Source organism: Polypterus senegalus, chromosome 17 (genome assembly GCF_016835505.1).
Source record: "Polypterus senegalus isolate Bchr_013 chromosome 17, ASM1683550v1, whole genome shotgun sequence".
NCBI lineage: Eukaryota > Metazoa > Chordata > Cladistia > Polypteriformes > Polypteridae > Polypterus > Polypterus senegalus.
Window position 1 is genome coordinate 87,559,429 of NC_053170.1, and position 16,620 is coordinate 87,576,048.

General features: G+C 42.4%; 1 protein-coding gene across 1 annotated transcript in view; it reads right to left on the minus strand.

The window, feature by feature from the left end:
* Window positions 1-16,620, minus strand: part of LOC120517758 (TBC1 domain family member 24-like) — a 42,789-nt gene that overhangs the window by 14,407 nt on the left and 11,762 nt on the right. The window contains exons 4-5 of the mRNA XM_039740224.1: window positions 12,321-12,384; window positions 2,052-2,150 (exon numbers count right to left, since the gene is read on the minus strand). Coding sequence (XP_039596158.1) covers window positions 2,052-2,150; window positions 12,321-12,384 — 163 coding nt within the window. The remainder of the gene's footprint in view (window positions 1-2,051; window positions 2,151-12,320; window positions 12,385-16,620) is intronic.

Here is a 16,620-nt window from a genome sequence, read left to right on the forward strand (position 1 = left end):
CAACACTCGAGTACTAAAAAAGTTTTCTTGCAATCCCTCCGCAGGAACTCGGGCCATTTGTAGTTCCTGGAACTTTTTCTTTAGCTCCTACTCCAGGGTGTGTACTTTTCATTCAACCAGGAACTGCTGTAGGTGGGGCTTGACTGATGAATTGTGCTGATTGGTTGACCACAAGCACTGGCGCCATCTTGCTATCCTATTAATATTTTGAACATAGTTATCGCTGAGGATGGACTGCCACACTTTGCACCGCATCAGCCCTCATAGCCACCTCCCTGGCGTCCCACTTCAAAGCAATAATCTCCACCTTGATGTTGCAATCACTTTGAAGCAATAAGGTGGGGGAGTCCCCCGTGAACTCTTGATTTTGCCGCCCTTTGCGCCACATCGATCAGCAGGGTTTTCCAAGAACACTCAGATATGCCTCACTTCACCCTTCTTTGCATGTCGCATATTTTGCATACAGCTTACATTTCCTGTTGTGTGGTGGGAACACGTCACACAAAAGTGGCCAGGCACTACAAGCGGCTCAGGGTCAACATTATTCAGGAACTCAATGGTTCCTGAAAACAAAGTTCCTATGGTGGGAAAGTGCCTAATGTGTATCAGAATGGAAACCAAGAGGTTGAAGGAATTGCCCACAGATCTTAGAGACAGCACTGCCTCGAGGTACAGATCTGGTGAAGACTACCAAAAAAACCCTGCAGCACTGAAGGTGACCTCCATGATTCTTAAATGGAAGAAGTTTGGAACAACACAACTCTTCCTAGAGCTGGTTGCCCCGTTAAACTAAAGTAAGAGAGGTGACTAAGAACCTGATGGTCACACTGGAGATGGGGAAAACTACCAAAAGGACAACCATCACTGCAACACTCTCCTGATCATTTTATATGGCAGGATGGCCGAAAAACATATGAAAGCCTACCTGGAGTTTGTAAAAAGGGACATAAAAGGCTCTCAAGACTAAGAGAAACATGAATCTCTGATCTGACCGAACCAAGATTGAACTGTCTGGCTACAATTCTATGCATCATGTCGGGAGGAAACCAACAGCGAAGCCTGTTGGTGCCAACATCATGCTGTGGGGTGGTTGTTTTCCAGGGGCAGGGAGTCGGAGACTAATCAGGTTTGAGGTAAAGCTGAATGGAGCAAAGTACAGAGATCTCCTTAATGAAACTCTTTGCTCTACACTACATTCTGGGCTGAAGGTTTACCTTCCAACGGGACACAAAGTCCAGACAACACAGGAGTGGCTTGGGGTCAGCACTGTGAATGTCCCCAGAGTTGAACCCAACTGAACATCTAAGGAAAGACCTGAAAACAGGTGTCCACTGATGGTCTCCATCCAGCCTGACAAAGCTTAAGAGGATCTGCAGAGAAGAATGGCAGAAAATCCCCAAATTCCAGTGTGTGGGGCTTGCCACAAGACTCCAGGTGGGAATTACTGCTAAAGGGGCTTCAAATGAGTGCCGAGTTTGACATTTCAGTTTGTTATTTTAAATAAATCTTGTCTTTACTTTATCATTCTGGGGTTTTGAGTGCCATTTAAAGAAGAAAATAAAGAATTTTAGCACAAGGCTGCAAATTAGCAAAATGTGTAAAAGTGAAGGGGTCTGAATACATTCTGAAAGCGGTGTAGGTGGGAAGTAGGCAATGTACACTGAAAATATAGCATGAGATAAACCACATCAAGATGAATATCCATTCTTCATTACTGAACCTGCTTAATCCAGTTAACAGTCATGGGGACATGAAGCCTAAACTGGCAGCAATGGGCATAAGGCAGGAATCAACCCCAGATGGGTCTCATGCCCGTTGGGAGGCCCACTCACACATATTACACTTGTGGGATTATTTGAGTCTCCAGTTACGTGCACATAACTAGGGTTTGTGAGAAATGCCAGGATAAATGAAGAAAGACAAGGCAAACATGCACAGTTTCTAGGCTGAGAATTGAACCCAAGATTATGGAGGGGAGAGGCAGCAGCACTAACCACTGCACCACTCTAGCGAAATAAAGAAACAAAAAAAATGTTGAAGGTGACTCTTACAGTGAAGACAAAAGATTCTCCTGTCCCAAAAAAGTTGGCGCCCTTTGCATTTTTTTTGTGCCGTTCTGCCCAGTCTGAAGACAAGAAGGCGCCACACACCTGAAAGAGAATAAAAGAAGTTTGTTCAAAAGAATAAGGAGGAAAGGAGCTAGAGAATGTTATGGATGCATGGTTATGCATTCTGCTTCATGCATGCATGATGTCACAAACTGATCAGTACTTCAGATAGATATTTGCACAAAAAAACGCACACTGTTTTCATTACTATAGCTGACCATAATGAGAATATTACGAGTACTGCCACTGGATACGTAACACTGATTCCTGTACGCTCACTCACTCTCTAGCACTGGGCAAGGGTAATTCCATATGCCGGCTGAATATGTGCGTAATTAGCCATGTGCTGCAGCTACGAGTCAAAAGAACCTTTAAAGGAGCCCCCCAAGTCACCCTTTCAGAGTCAGAAAACATGCGAGACCCTCTGAAAGAACAACAAAAGATTTACAGTATTACTATTAAGGTGTTTCTATCTTCTTGATGGAAGAAAAAAAGTGATAAAGCAAGCATCAGCACAGAGAGATCGGAAAACAAAAAAAGATACTCCATCTGCCACCAGGGGTCTGACTTCAAACAGTGGAACGAGGCAGTCCACGCTGCTGCTTCATGGCATGACCAATGTGTGCCACAAGATTGAAACTCTGTGAATGCAATTATATTTATTTTTTTACAGTTCTTGGTATTTTGTGGCCGATTTTTGTACCGTATATACTCTTGTATAAGTCGGGTCATGAAACCCAAAAAATTGATCATAAAATTAGACCCCAACTTATACGGCCATTCAAAAATGCGACCCTTACATTTTTTTTCTTTACATCTTCTTGCCTCCTCCAGTCTCGCATCAATTTCTCAGATGCATCGAATTTTGTTGCAGCAGCTCAGTTACCAATTTCTTTCGCCACTTCAACGTCATTTAATTTAAATCCAGCTTCATATTTTCTTCTGATAGAATGCTCCATCGTAGATAAGGGATGCTCTTATGATAAAGGTGTATGAGGGTGTGAGATACAAAAAACAGTGCAAACGTCACTTCAGAATAGTTCAGGTATCACCGTGTGGTCACGTAGGCACAATACTTAGAAAGAAAAGGCTTTGTGCTCCGTGGTTACTCTCACAGGTGGGCGTTAGCATATCATAATCTCTTGGACCAATAGCACAAGTTTTCCACATTCCACTGATACAATATTATAAAATACCGGAAATTATACGGTAAAATCAAGCCCCGGCATATCCACAGGAGAACTTAAACGCGAGTATACAGTCGACCCTCGATACGACCGGCCTAACATGGGAACAACTTGGTTTTACGACCAAAATTTTTGTTTTGAATTATGACCAATGTCTTGCGTTATGTCTCGAATGTGATCACGTGTAACCGATTGTGCGATTGTGAGTGTTCGTAAGCGTCAGTCGGAGCCAAGATACATGTCTTTGTGGATGTAATTTCGGTCAGTGCAGTGATTTATATAATTTATTTCGATAATTGCTAAGGAAGGAAGAGAAGGTAACGAAGGTAAAGAAAGCGATCACAATCGAAACGAAGAAGGAAATTGTGCGGAAATATGAGAGTGGCGTTCGTGTGATCAATCTCGCTAATATGTACAGCATGTCGAAATCCACCATCTCATTACAAAGAAAAGATCTGTATAAGGATGCTCCTTCCAAACAATAACCACCCTCCATTTCATTCTCCTCCTCCTCCCTTCCTGCAAGCCAAAGATGCCAACTTAAATGATGAGTACAGTATGAAATTGTTGTTTCTGGTAGGCCAGGCACTTTTTATAACTTTTTGTTTAGTACATTAGAAAAATTATTGGTGTTTTTGGTAAATTATGCATATTATACAACCCTTTTTTATTATGAAAAGGTTAAGTAAGTGTTGCTGTGGGTGGTTCGGAATGCATTATGGGTATTTCTATTATTTCTTATGTGAAAAATAGTGTTGACTTACAACCAACTTAAGTTACAACCAGCCCTCTCGAACGAATTGAGTTCATAAGTCAAGGGTCCACTGTATACAGTATTTTGTTAGTGATTTTCATGTCTATTGTTGCTCGAGGCACGGTGGCACAGTGATTAGTAATGCTGCCTCACAGCTCAGATCACCTTTTTGTCACTTTGGCATGGGTGGCATACGCTTCCCTAGCCCTCAGGGACACATAAAAAGGCCATTGCACCATTATGATCTACAGTCATGGCCAAAAGTATTGGTTTTCACAAAGTCTGCTGCTTCACTGTTTTTAGATTTTTATGTCAGATGTTTCTATGGTATACTGAGATATAACTACAAGCATTTCATGAGTTTCAAAGGCTTTTATTGACAACTAGCAAAATACCCGCGCTTCGCAGTGGCGAAGTACTGCCTTAAAAGTTTTATTGAGAAGAAAATTAAACCTTTTTAAACTGAGGGAAAATATACCAATAATTATTGGTTAAGGATCTCTTTGTATACCACAATGTCAGTTCGGCCCTCCGGTTGTAATCTGACCAAGCTGTGTGCTGAGCTTACTCTTGAGCATGCAACGTACAGTTGGCCATGTGAACAGTAATCTTGTCTCAAATGTCACAGCTTGGATTGCTGCTGTCATAATCGGTTTGAGTTTCATGGTTTGTTTCAATTACGACAGTATTTGTAGGACTTGTGTTGAAGAGACATTCGGCATCTGTCAAGCGCTGTAAGCACACAACCGGTTTCATCGATAACTTCACATCCAGCTTTTGAGAGTTTAAACATTCATAAACATCAAAGTGTCCACTACTGAAATCGTCACCTGTGAATCTAAGATGTTTAAGAGGCATTGGCGGTTGTCGAAAGGTGTACAAATTTGGCCATTTCGGTACACTTGAAAGCAACAACCGAACAATTCAGCGGCAGCCATCAACTCACATGCAGATCAATAGATAAAGGGCTTAAGCATTTCACTCTTCTAGTGCTCCTGTGTAGTCTAATTATCTCCTGTACCGCCATCAGTCCACACCTTGAACCTGTCCCAGTCATTCAATACATAAGACACAATGTTCCTCCGGATATCAAGAGTGAGCCTGATATGGCCGTGCAATATGTAACAAAGAGAATGGGAAAGGTAGGTGCCATCTCCGGGCATGGAAACCACTCGGTAAGTGATAGTTCTTAGATCGATGGTGATCACCTCGATAGACATGTTAATGGGGGTACGGTTGGAATGATAAAGGAAATGTGTACCTGAACAATGTAAAGTAAGTGTAAAATACCTACACAATAACTATAATTGTAATAAACGAACAATAAAACAGTGGGGAAGCCGTGGATTAAACAAAAAGTCTGTAGTTATCAGTAGGGAGACGTGAATCCCGTGGCGAAGCAAGGAAGGGAATGTAGAGACTGGAGCGATGGACGGCCTTATATAGGCAGGCAGCCAACAACGGGAGGCGTTGGGATGGGGACCAACGCCGCCACACGTGACCGAGCTGCAGGCTATGGACATATATATGTATGTAAGTAGGATTCAGTTAGCGTTGGGAACCCGTGTACCAAATTTCTTGAAGATGGGCCCATAAGTAACAAAGACTGTTGAAAAGTTCAATATGGTGGCCGACAGTGGAATCATACCAACGAAATAAGTATGTACATTGGTTTCGGTTAGTGCAGGGAAGCCGCCTACCAAATTTCGAGAAGATGGGGCCATAAATAAGAAAGTTGAACATGGTGGACGTTGTTGACCGTTATGACCATTACACGTAGAATTTCGAAATGAAACCTGCTTAACTTTTGTAAGTAAGCTGTAAGGAATGAGCCTGCCAAATTTCAGCCTCCTACCTATACGGGAAGTTGGAGAATTAGTGATGGAAAATTCAATATGGTGGCTGACAGTGGCGTCATACCACCGAAATAAGTACGTACATTGGTTTCGGTTAGCTCAGGGAAGCCACCTACCAAATTTCGTGAAGATGGGGCCGTAAATAAGAAAGTTCAACATGGCGGACGTTGTTGACCGTTATGACCGTTACGCGTAGAATTTCGAAATGAAACCTGTTTAATTGTTGTAAGTAAGTTGTAAGGAATGGGACTGCCAAATTTCAGCCTTCTACCTACACGGGAAGTTGGAGAATTAGTGACGTTGGAAAGTTCAATATGGCGGCCGACAGTGGTGTCATACCAATGAAATAAGTACGGACATCGGTTTCCATTAAAAGTTCAATATGGCGGCCGACAGTTGCATCATATCACCGAAATAAGTACCAAATTTCAGCCTCCTACCTACACGGGAAGTTGGAGAATTAGTGACGTTGGAAAGTTCAATATAGCGGCTGACAGTGGCGTCATACCACCGAAATAAGTATGTACATTGGTTTCGGTTAGCGCAGGGAAACCGCCTACCAAATTTCGTGAAGATGGGGCCATGAATAAGAAAGTTCAATATGGCGGACGTTGTTGATCGTTATGACCGTTATGACCGTTAAATGTAGAATTTCGAAATGAAACCTGCTTAACTTTTGTAAGTAAGCTGTAAGGAATGGGCCTGCCACATTTCAGCCTTCTACCTACACGGGAAGTTGGAGAATTAGTGAAGTTTGGAAAATTCAATATGGCGGTCGACAGTGGCATCATACCAGCGATATAAGTACGTACATCAGTTTTGGTTAGCGTAGGGAAGCCACCTACCAAATTTCGTGAAGATGGGGTCAGCCTTCTACCTACACGGGAAGTTTGAAAATTGGTGACGTTGGAAAGTTCAATATGGCGGCCGACAGTGGCGTCTTACCACCGAAATAAGTAAGTACATCGGTTTCGGTTAGTGCAGGGAAGCCGCCTACCAAATTTCGTGAAGATGGGGCCATAAATAAGAAAGTTCAACATGGCGGACGTTGTCGACCGTTATCGACCGTTATGACCGTTATGTGTAGAATTTCAAAATGAAACCTGCTTATCTTTTGTAAGTAAGCTGTAAGGAATAAGCCTGCCAAATTTCAGCTTTCTACCTACATGGGAAGTTGAAGAATTAGTGATGAGTCAGTGAGTGAGTGAGTGAGGGCTTTGCCTTTTATTAGTATAGACTAGCAAAATACCCGCGCTTCGCAGCGGTGAAATACTGTCTGAATATTTTTATTAATAAAAAGTAAACATTTTAGACTGAACGAAAATATGTAAAAATTAATTGTTAAGGATCTCTCTGTATACCACGTTGTCAGTTCGGCCGTCTGGTTGTAATCTGACTAAGCTGTGTGCTGAGCTCACTCTTGAGCATGCAACATACAGTTGGCCATGTGAAAAGCAATCCCGCCTCAAATCAATGCCAACCTTTTGTAGTGTTTGTCCCTGAGACTTATTAATTGTCATTGCGAAGCAGAGCCTTACTGGAAATTGAACGCGTTTGAATTGAAATGGGAGATTAGATGGTATAACGGGGATGCGAGGAATAAAAACTGTGTCACCTGAGGCACTGCCAGTAAATATAGTTGCTTCAATTAGGTTGTTTTGTAGAGATGTGACCTGAAGTCTTGTGCCGCTACAAAGTTTCGTGGTTGTAAGTTTCTGCTTCCTTGGCGAAGGTCGTAAACGAAAGAAGACACCGCAGTGAACACAGAAGAGAACCCGTGGATTAAATAAAACCTACACAATAACTGTAACAATTGTAACAAATGAACAATAAAATAGAAGAGAACCCGTGAATTAAATAAAAAGGTTGCTTTGTTAGTGAAGCAAGGAAAAAGGACTTTCTTATATGTCGTTCATTTTTAAAACAGTGCAGAAGCTGTGAGAAAGCTGCTTCCTTGGCGAAGCTCAAACGAAAGAAGACACCGCAGTGAACACAGAAGAGAACCCGTGGATTAAATAAAACCTACACAATAACTATAAAAATCGTAATAAATGAACAATGAAACAGCGGAGAACCCATGGATTAAATAAAAGGCTGCTTGTTGGCAAGCAAGGAAAAAGGACTTTCTTATATATCGCTCGCTTATAAAACAGTGCAGAAACTCTGAGAAAGCTGCTTCCTTCGCAAAGTAAGGAAACGACTGAAGAGACGGCGGGGATGCGGTAAGTGTTCGGCAAGGCAGCTGAAGCGCTGCATTATGGGATCTGTAGTTTATTGTGTTACCAGTGCTTCATATCCCCGGCCATTAATAACAATAATACAGTATATAAAATGATCTCGGGCGGATATAATTACACCGGGCCAGATGTTGCCTGCAAGCCTTGAGTTTGACACATATGGAGTAAATAGAACTTGAAAAGATATATTTTTTCGTACATCGAGCCCGCGTGCTATTGTGGTTTTGCTTGCATGCCTCAATAAGTCATCCTCCCCTCGCTCTTACTTTTTTACCGTTCATCTAATGAATACACTGAGTATGGCTTTACCAAAACAATCATTGATGGCGAATAAAGTATCCATTATTCGAGTATGTAGATCGAGTTATATATATATACATATATATATACCCGCGTATCGCAGCGGAGACGTAGTGTGTTAAAGAAGCTATGAAAAAGAAAAGGGAACATTTTAAAAATAACGTAACATGACTGTCAATATACAGTAATTGTTTTGTGAGTGTTACTGAGTGTTGCTGTCATCAAGGATTTGATTATCATTATTTCTTTCAATCAGGTTCGTATTTGTAGGATGTGTCGAGTTCAAGTTACATTCCGTATTTGTCAATCGTTGTAATCATTCATCGATTCGTTTCTTACTGCATCAATAAACAGCTCGTCTTCCTCTTTATCTGAGACCCGACACACTGCATGCACGGGTTTTTTTTACACTGTCTTCCTTTAGCGGGACATTGACTTTTTCCAACGTGTGCTTTGTTTCCGCAGTAGCTGGATTTATGAATATGCTTGTATGTATGAGACGCTTCATATTTTTTGCTGCCTTTTCAATTGTGTAATTCGTTTTTGTTCAGCGCTCTTTGGAACTGTTGCTTTTATCTGTGCACTGCGTCAGTTCACGTGAGCCACTCGGTGTACATGCATCGAAGTTTCCCAGCTGTGCTGGTGCCATCTCGTGCTATGTCCATGGCTGTATTTAATGTTACCTTAGTCCTGACACTTAAAACTTTCTCTCACAGTTTCGCTGAGTTTGTGCCAAACACCACCCTGACCATCATTTTCCTCTGCATAAGGACAGTCCTTCACCCGTGAATATTTACCCGTGGCAGTTTGCTATTGGATTGCCGCTGACGGACGGCCTTATATGGGTAGGCACTAAATTACAAACGCCAGCGACAGCCTGTCTATGAACTTAATTTAAACTTTAGGTTTATATCGTGCTTTGTTTCCGAAGTAGCAGAACTCATGAATATGGTTGTATATGTCACTCGCTCGCTTCTTATTGTTTCGCTGCCTTCTCAATTATATAATGCATGTTTTCTTCAGCGCTTTTTGGGCCTCTTCCTGGTTTTCTACGTACTGCGTGATTACGTGAGAGGCGTGATGATGTCACGAAACTCCGCCCCCATGGGTTTCAAGCTCATCTCCATTACAGTAAATGGAGAAAAACAGCTTCCAGTTATGACCATTACACGTAGAATTTCGATATGAAACCTGCCCAACTTTTGTAAGGAAGCTGTAAGGAATGAACCTGCCAAATTTCAGCCTTCCACCTACACGGGAAGTTGGAGAATTAGTGATGAGTCAGTCAGTCAGTCAGTCAGTGAGTCAGTGAGGGCTTTGCCGTTTATTAGTATAGATTACATTAAGTTTATGCAAAGAGTCCATATTTGCCGTGTTGGCCCTTCTTTCTTTCTCAAGACCTCTGCAATTCGCCCTGGCATGCTGTCAAGCGACTTCTGGGCCAAATCCTGACTGATGGCAGCCCATTCTTGCATAATCAATACTTGGAGTTTGTCAGAATTTGTGGGTTTTTGTTTGTCCACCCGCCTCTTGAGGACTGACTACAAGTCCTTAATGGGATTAAGCTCTGGCGAGGTTCCTGGCCATGGACCCCAAATTTTGATGTTTTGTTCCTCATTCCACTTCAATTTCCCTTTTGCCTTACAGCACGGTGCTCCATCATGCTGAATGTCACACACTTGTGACTAGGAGGAAGCTGACTGGACCAAGTGGAGGTAGTTATCTGCCAGGCCAAGGGGTGGCGGGGTGCGCTAAACCTTATTCTGTTATCTCTGCAGGCCAAATACGGGAAAATCTGCCTGATTTAACAACAACAACAACATCACTTCTGGTTCTGGCGCCAAGAAAGACGTCTCTACCGGTTTCCGGTCTCAGATGACATCACCCTTTAAAACCGCCATCTTCTCCCCCACCAGATCAGTTCTGTCTGGAACTCAAGCCATGCACACCAGTGCTTATTTCAAGACCCATTTTGCCGGGACAATATATGGGTGGCTGCCCCAAACTTTTCCAGTGTGTTGAGACTCATTCTTTTACATGGAAAAGGCATTGTTAGTCACTAAACTGTTCTTGGATGGTTGGGAGAAGTTGCTCTCGGAGGGTGTTTTGCTACCATTCTTAATTTATGGCTGTGTTCTTTTTCCAGCATGATGGAGCACTGTGCAATAAAGCAAAAGTGATAACTAAGTGGCTCGGGGAACAAAACATCGAAATTTTGGGTCCATGGCCAGTGTGGAATATGGCCGGCCAGTCATCCCGGCCAATACCCCCAGGCCGCCAGGTGGAGCCCTCCCTGCAGCATGGAGGCGCCCCGAATGCCATCAGGGAATTATGGGCATTGGAGTTTTCATCCACAGACCTGCTGGATACCACAGGGAGCCCTAGAGGACGCTGCAGGGAGGCCCAAGGACTGTTCCGTGCCCTATAACCCGGAAGTACGTCTTAGTCACAGCGACATGGGAAATGACGTGCTTCCAGGATGAAGAAGAGAACTTTTTGATCTGACCCAGAAGTGATAGGTAGTCACGTGGACTAAGGGATCGGAAACACTTCCGGGTCAGGGAATATAAAAGACTGTGGGAGATCCCAGACGATGAGCTGAGCTGGGTGGCAGGGTGGCAACGCATCTGGGAGTGGAGGATTGTTTATTGAGAATTGTATTGAGTTTATTGTATGAGTATAGTGGAGTGGAGGGTGCTTTGTGCACTTTATTGTCCTAATAAAAATAATATCTGGACTTTTATCTGGTGTCTGGCGTCTGAACTGAGGGTTCAAGGGGACGACAGCGCCCCGTATCTGTCACATCGGGAAACTCCCCAGATCTTAATCCCATTGAGAACCTGTGGTCAATCCTCAAGAGGCGGGTGGACAAACAAAAACCCACAAATTCTTGTAAACTCCAAGCATTGATTATGCAAGAATGGGCTGTCATCAGTAAGGGTTTGGCCCAGACGTTGATTGAAAGTCTGCCAGGGAGAATAAAAAGAAGGGCCAACACGGCAAATATTGACTTTTTGCATAAACTTCATGTAATTGTTAATAAAAGCCTTTGAAACTTATAAAATGTTTGTAATTCTACATCAGTATACCATAGAAACATCTGACAAAAAGTTCTAAAAACAAAGAGCAAACTTTGTGAAAACCAATACTTGTGTCATTCTCAAAACGTTTGGCCACGACTGTACTCAAAAAACTAGTTCAGTTTGTCCTCCCGATTGACTCGAATGCATTTTCGTTATTTCGCCAAATCTGCAGCGAGGTGAATTCAGCGGGTTTCACTCATCACTAGTAACCCACCAGGAAGTTGTAAGATGCTGACCTTTATGCCGTAGTGGTAATGATGTCACGCACTCCTGGTCGTCAAAGCTAGCAATACAACTATCAGCAAAACCATCCCAGAATGACGGCGCCCATAAAGAAAAGAAAATGACGTCATGTGAACTATATTTAATACAGGTAAAAAACTCATGGGAATAAAATTGAATTATCAATAAACTCCTTGACCTTCAGAACTTCAGGAACTACATGTAAATAATGTTAAAAGGCCAAGGAACAGTTGGAAAAATAAATTAAAATCGTAAGCCTGATGATGACCTGAGGACAATATGAAGAAGGCACTAGTACATGACATACATGGTGAATGTGACTAATAAATACACAACTAACATGAGAGGAAGGTGTAAAGGGTGAAGGAAAAATGAAAAAGATCAGACTGGAGACAACCACTGTTTGACAGAAAAAAAGAACAAAAATGAGAAATAATCAGGAATTGAGATTATAAAAGAGGCGGAGGAGGTAAAGAAAAAGGTGACAATGATTAAGAAGTGGAGGAACAAATGATGGGAAGAGGTAATAATAAATAAGGAACATCTACTCACATCTCCATCCACAGTCTTCAGCAGCAGGATTGTTGGCTCGTAGCCATCACAGTGTAAGTAAAAGCTGCGGAGAGACAGAAAGACAGCACAGGCCATTAGACGGGTCACTTGACCTGTAGAAGGGCAGTAAGATCAAGCCATCTATCTCCTGTGGAAAGCAGCTCTCCATATTTTGTTTGCGTAACAGTGGAGCAGTAGGTGAATATGACTGAACTGGACTTGACCTTCTGACTCCGAGTTGAAGTGAACCCATGTTCTTATAATCTATTTTTGTGATTTTCCATCCCACCTATGGACATTTTTTTTTGGGGGGGGGGAGGCCTCCAGGGATTTAGGAAGTGCAACTGGACTTGCTTGACCTCTCTGGCTAAACTGCTTTCTTCCTCAGCTGCTGCTCCATTTTCCCCAGAAGGCAGTGCAGGTGCAGTTTCACATCTGGCCTGACACCTGGAGGACATCAGGAAATATTTCATTTCCCAGAGACCAGGGAGGCAGGGTGGTAAAAGAGAGTGTTTTGTTCCTCTGCAGCTGAGCAGCTTGATTTTCAGTGCGGGCTTCTATTGCTTTTAATTCACTTTTCCACCTTTTAGTGAAATACGCCATTGTAGACACAACCAGTAACCCCCACATCCTTGGACTGGAATGCTCGGAGAGAGTGACCTTTCCACAAAGGTGATGAGCACAACAGATTTCCTTCAGCCCTTTTTTTTTTGCAGACTTTCCCGAGATCAGATTTCACTTTTCTTTATCTTATTCATAAACTCCCTCTGTATCTTAAGAGTCGTGGACTACATCTTGGAAAGGAGTTTCAAGATTGTAGTCCAAAGCCGCGGGCACTGAAATACCGAATGCCACATTTGCCACCCTCACCACCCCCCTGGTGCTCATTCCATAACTTCTGGCCATTGTTTTTTTCTTCTCTACACTTTGTGAACTCCAGTTTCCTCCATAAACATCTGGACAGGTCTTGTGCTCAGCCTGATCTCAGTTCTCTTCTTTTATCCATTTCATTTTTTCAATAACTTTCTGGCGAACTCTTCCGTGTAATGATTTGGGCTTCTAAATATCATTCCTACTGGTTTATTCTTTCCAGAAAGTTCTGTTTTTTTTGTTTTTTGATTACTTAGCCTTTTCCTGGACCTGTAAAGCACTTTTGGTGTATTGCTTGTATTCTTGTGTAATCCATCTCTCCTGCTATTTTCTAAACCCTGTTAATGCAATTGAAGGGTTACTGAGCCCCACCCCCACCCCCATCCCAGTATGGCTTGACATGTGGATTAAAATCGTCATATTTCAAAGATGCAGACTGCCTCCATTAAGTTTTTAATTTTGCTCAAACAAACCATAAAGGACAATTTAACTTGTCTAACTACATCTACGTCATGATGTTAGGTGCCTTTGCCAAAACTATAATCTCGAATGCTTATTTCCTTATTTTGAGAGCATTTTATGTTTTGCGATTATAATTAAGATATTATTTTATTTATTTTCTTGTGTTGTCCTGCAATGCCATTTTGTTTTCTTTACAAGGCACTTTGTTTAATGGTGTCTATGCAATTACATACTAACAGAAACATCAGAAGTCACGAATCAAGTGATTTGTTTCAAGGTCACAGTGTAGAAGGATGTACTCACACTGGCAATTCGTTCCATGCCCGAACACGTTTCACTAGTGTGATCACTCTGTGCTGGGTAAACCGTACCTGACCCGCTTTACACACCTGCCAATATCCATTTCTGTAGAGTGTGACTGTGTGTGCAACATCAAACAGTTTAGTGATATGTCCTGTTCACAGAAACTGATGTACAGTCACACGTGATGGTATTTGGTGCTCGTCTGAATGTATACAGCGCACATGCAATATCGGTGCGATCTTAAAGTATCTGGTGCTCATGCTATAGTTAGTGGTGGGCACAAGATAGTAAATGGTGTGCATGAGATAGTAAGTGGTGTGGACAGGATAGTAAGTGATGAAAGCAGGATAGTAAGTGGTTTGCACAGGATAGTAAGTGGAGTGCATGAGATAGTAAGCGGTGAGCGCAGGATAGTAACTGGTGTGAACAAGATAGTAAGCGGTGAGCACAAGAGTGTAAATGTTGAACATGAGACAGTAAATGGTGAGAACAATAGTGTAAGTGGTGAGCATGAGATAGTAAGCGGTCAGCACAGGATAGTAACTGGTGTGAACAAGATAGTAAGCGGTGAGCATGAGATAGTAAGTGGTGTGCACAGGATAGTAACTGGTGTGAACAAGATAGTAAGTGGTGAGCATGAGATAGTAAGTGGTGTGCACAGGATAGTAAGTGAAGGGCATGAGATAGTAAGTGGTGTGCACAGGATAGTAAGTGATGAATGCAGGATAGTAACTGGTGTGAACAAGATAGTAAGTGGTGAGCATGAGATAGTAAGTGGTGTGCACAGGATAGTAACTGGTGTGAACAAGATAGTAAGTGGTGAGCATGAGATAGTAAGCGGTCAGCACAGGATAGTAAGTGGAGTGCATGAGATAGTAAGCGGTGAGCGCAGGATAGTAACTGGTGTGAACAAGATAGTAAGCGGTGAGCACAAGAGTGTAAATGTTGAACATGAGACAGTAAATGGTGAGAACAATAGTGTAAGTGGTGAGCATGAGATAGTAAGCGGTCAGCACAGGATAGTAAGTGAAGGGCATGAGATAGTAAGTGGTGTGCACAGGATAGTAACTGGTGTGAACAAGATAGTAAGCGGTGAGCACAAGAGTGTAAATGGTGAACATGAGACAGTAAGTGGTGAGAACAATAGTGTAAGTGGTGAGCATGAGATAGTAAGTGGCGCAAACAAGATAGTAAATGGTGTGCATGAGATAGTAAGTGGTACACACAGGATAGTAAGTGGTCAGCATGAGATAATAGGTGGGAGCGCAGGATAGTAAGTGGTCTGAACAAGATAGTAAGTGGTGACCACAAGATATACTAAATGGTGAGCACAAGGCAGTAAGTGGTGCACAAAAGATAGTAAGTGGTGTGCATGAGATAATAAATGGTGTGCATGGGATTGTAAGTGGTGCGCACAGGATAATAAGTAGTAAGCATGAGATATAGTAAGTGGTAAGCCCAAGACAGTAAGTGGTCATTACAAGATAGTGAGTGATGTGTATGTGGTAATATTTGGTGCGCACGAGATAATAAGTGGTGCAGACGGGATAGTAAAAGGTGTGCATGAGATAGTAAGTGGTGAGCGCAGGATAGTAACTGGTGTGAACAAGACAGTAAGTGGTGAACATGAGAGTGTAAGCAGTGAACATGAGACAGTAAGTGGTGCAGACAAGATAGTAAGTGGTGAGAATGAGATAGTAAGTGGTGAGCATGGGATTGTAAGTGGTGCACACAGGATAATAAGATAGTAAGTTGTGAGCACAAGACAGTAAGTGGTGAGCAAAGGATAATAAGTGGTAAGCATGAGATATAGTAAGTGGTAATTACAAGATAGTGAGCGATGTGTATGAGGTAATGTGGTGCGCACGAGATAGTAAGTGGTGTACACAAGATAGTAAGTGGTGTGAATAAGATAGTAAGTGGTGACCATGAGATAGAAAAGTGGTGTGCACAAGACTGTAAGTGGTGCACATGAGATAGTAAATGGTGAGAACGAGATAGTAAGTGATTAGCACAAGATAACAAGTGGTGGGCACAAGACAGTAAGTGACGCACATGAGGTAGTATGTGGTGGGTACGAGATATATAAGTACACACCAGATTGTTTCTTACAAAAAAATGACACCATTTCCCATCAGGGGCTCCATAATACCTAGAGTGATTGAAGCAATAAAGTAAATATTCGGCAACTGGTGTAGGGAAGATTGCCATTTGCTTTACCTATAGGGTTATCAGACTGTAGAGTGCACTCCAGTAGAAGAACAGTGTGGTAGAAGTAAGATGGCTAGTAAGTCGCGTATAACCAAAGGGTGTGTCAGCCTTCATGTGTTTAGGATATTCTTGGGAACCAAAGTAGCATTTAGTTCTGGGGTTTGTTTGAGGACGCCTGCATGTTGTTAGTGCTGGAGAGAGTGAGTCCCTATGTGGAGTACTAGAGGGTAACTGGCTGGCAGTGTAGTCATCACTCATACGTATTTGTGTGTGTGTGTTAATCTTAAGGTGTGGGAGTCGACCAATACAGTAAAGAATGTGGTGAGTCTCACTCATCCTACAATAATACAACAGAAGATAAATGGAGAACCTGATGGAAAACCCACAGGGAGAACACGCAGAACCCACAATGACAAATAGACAAGTAATGGTGATGATTTTACGGAACATTTCA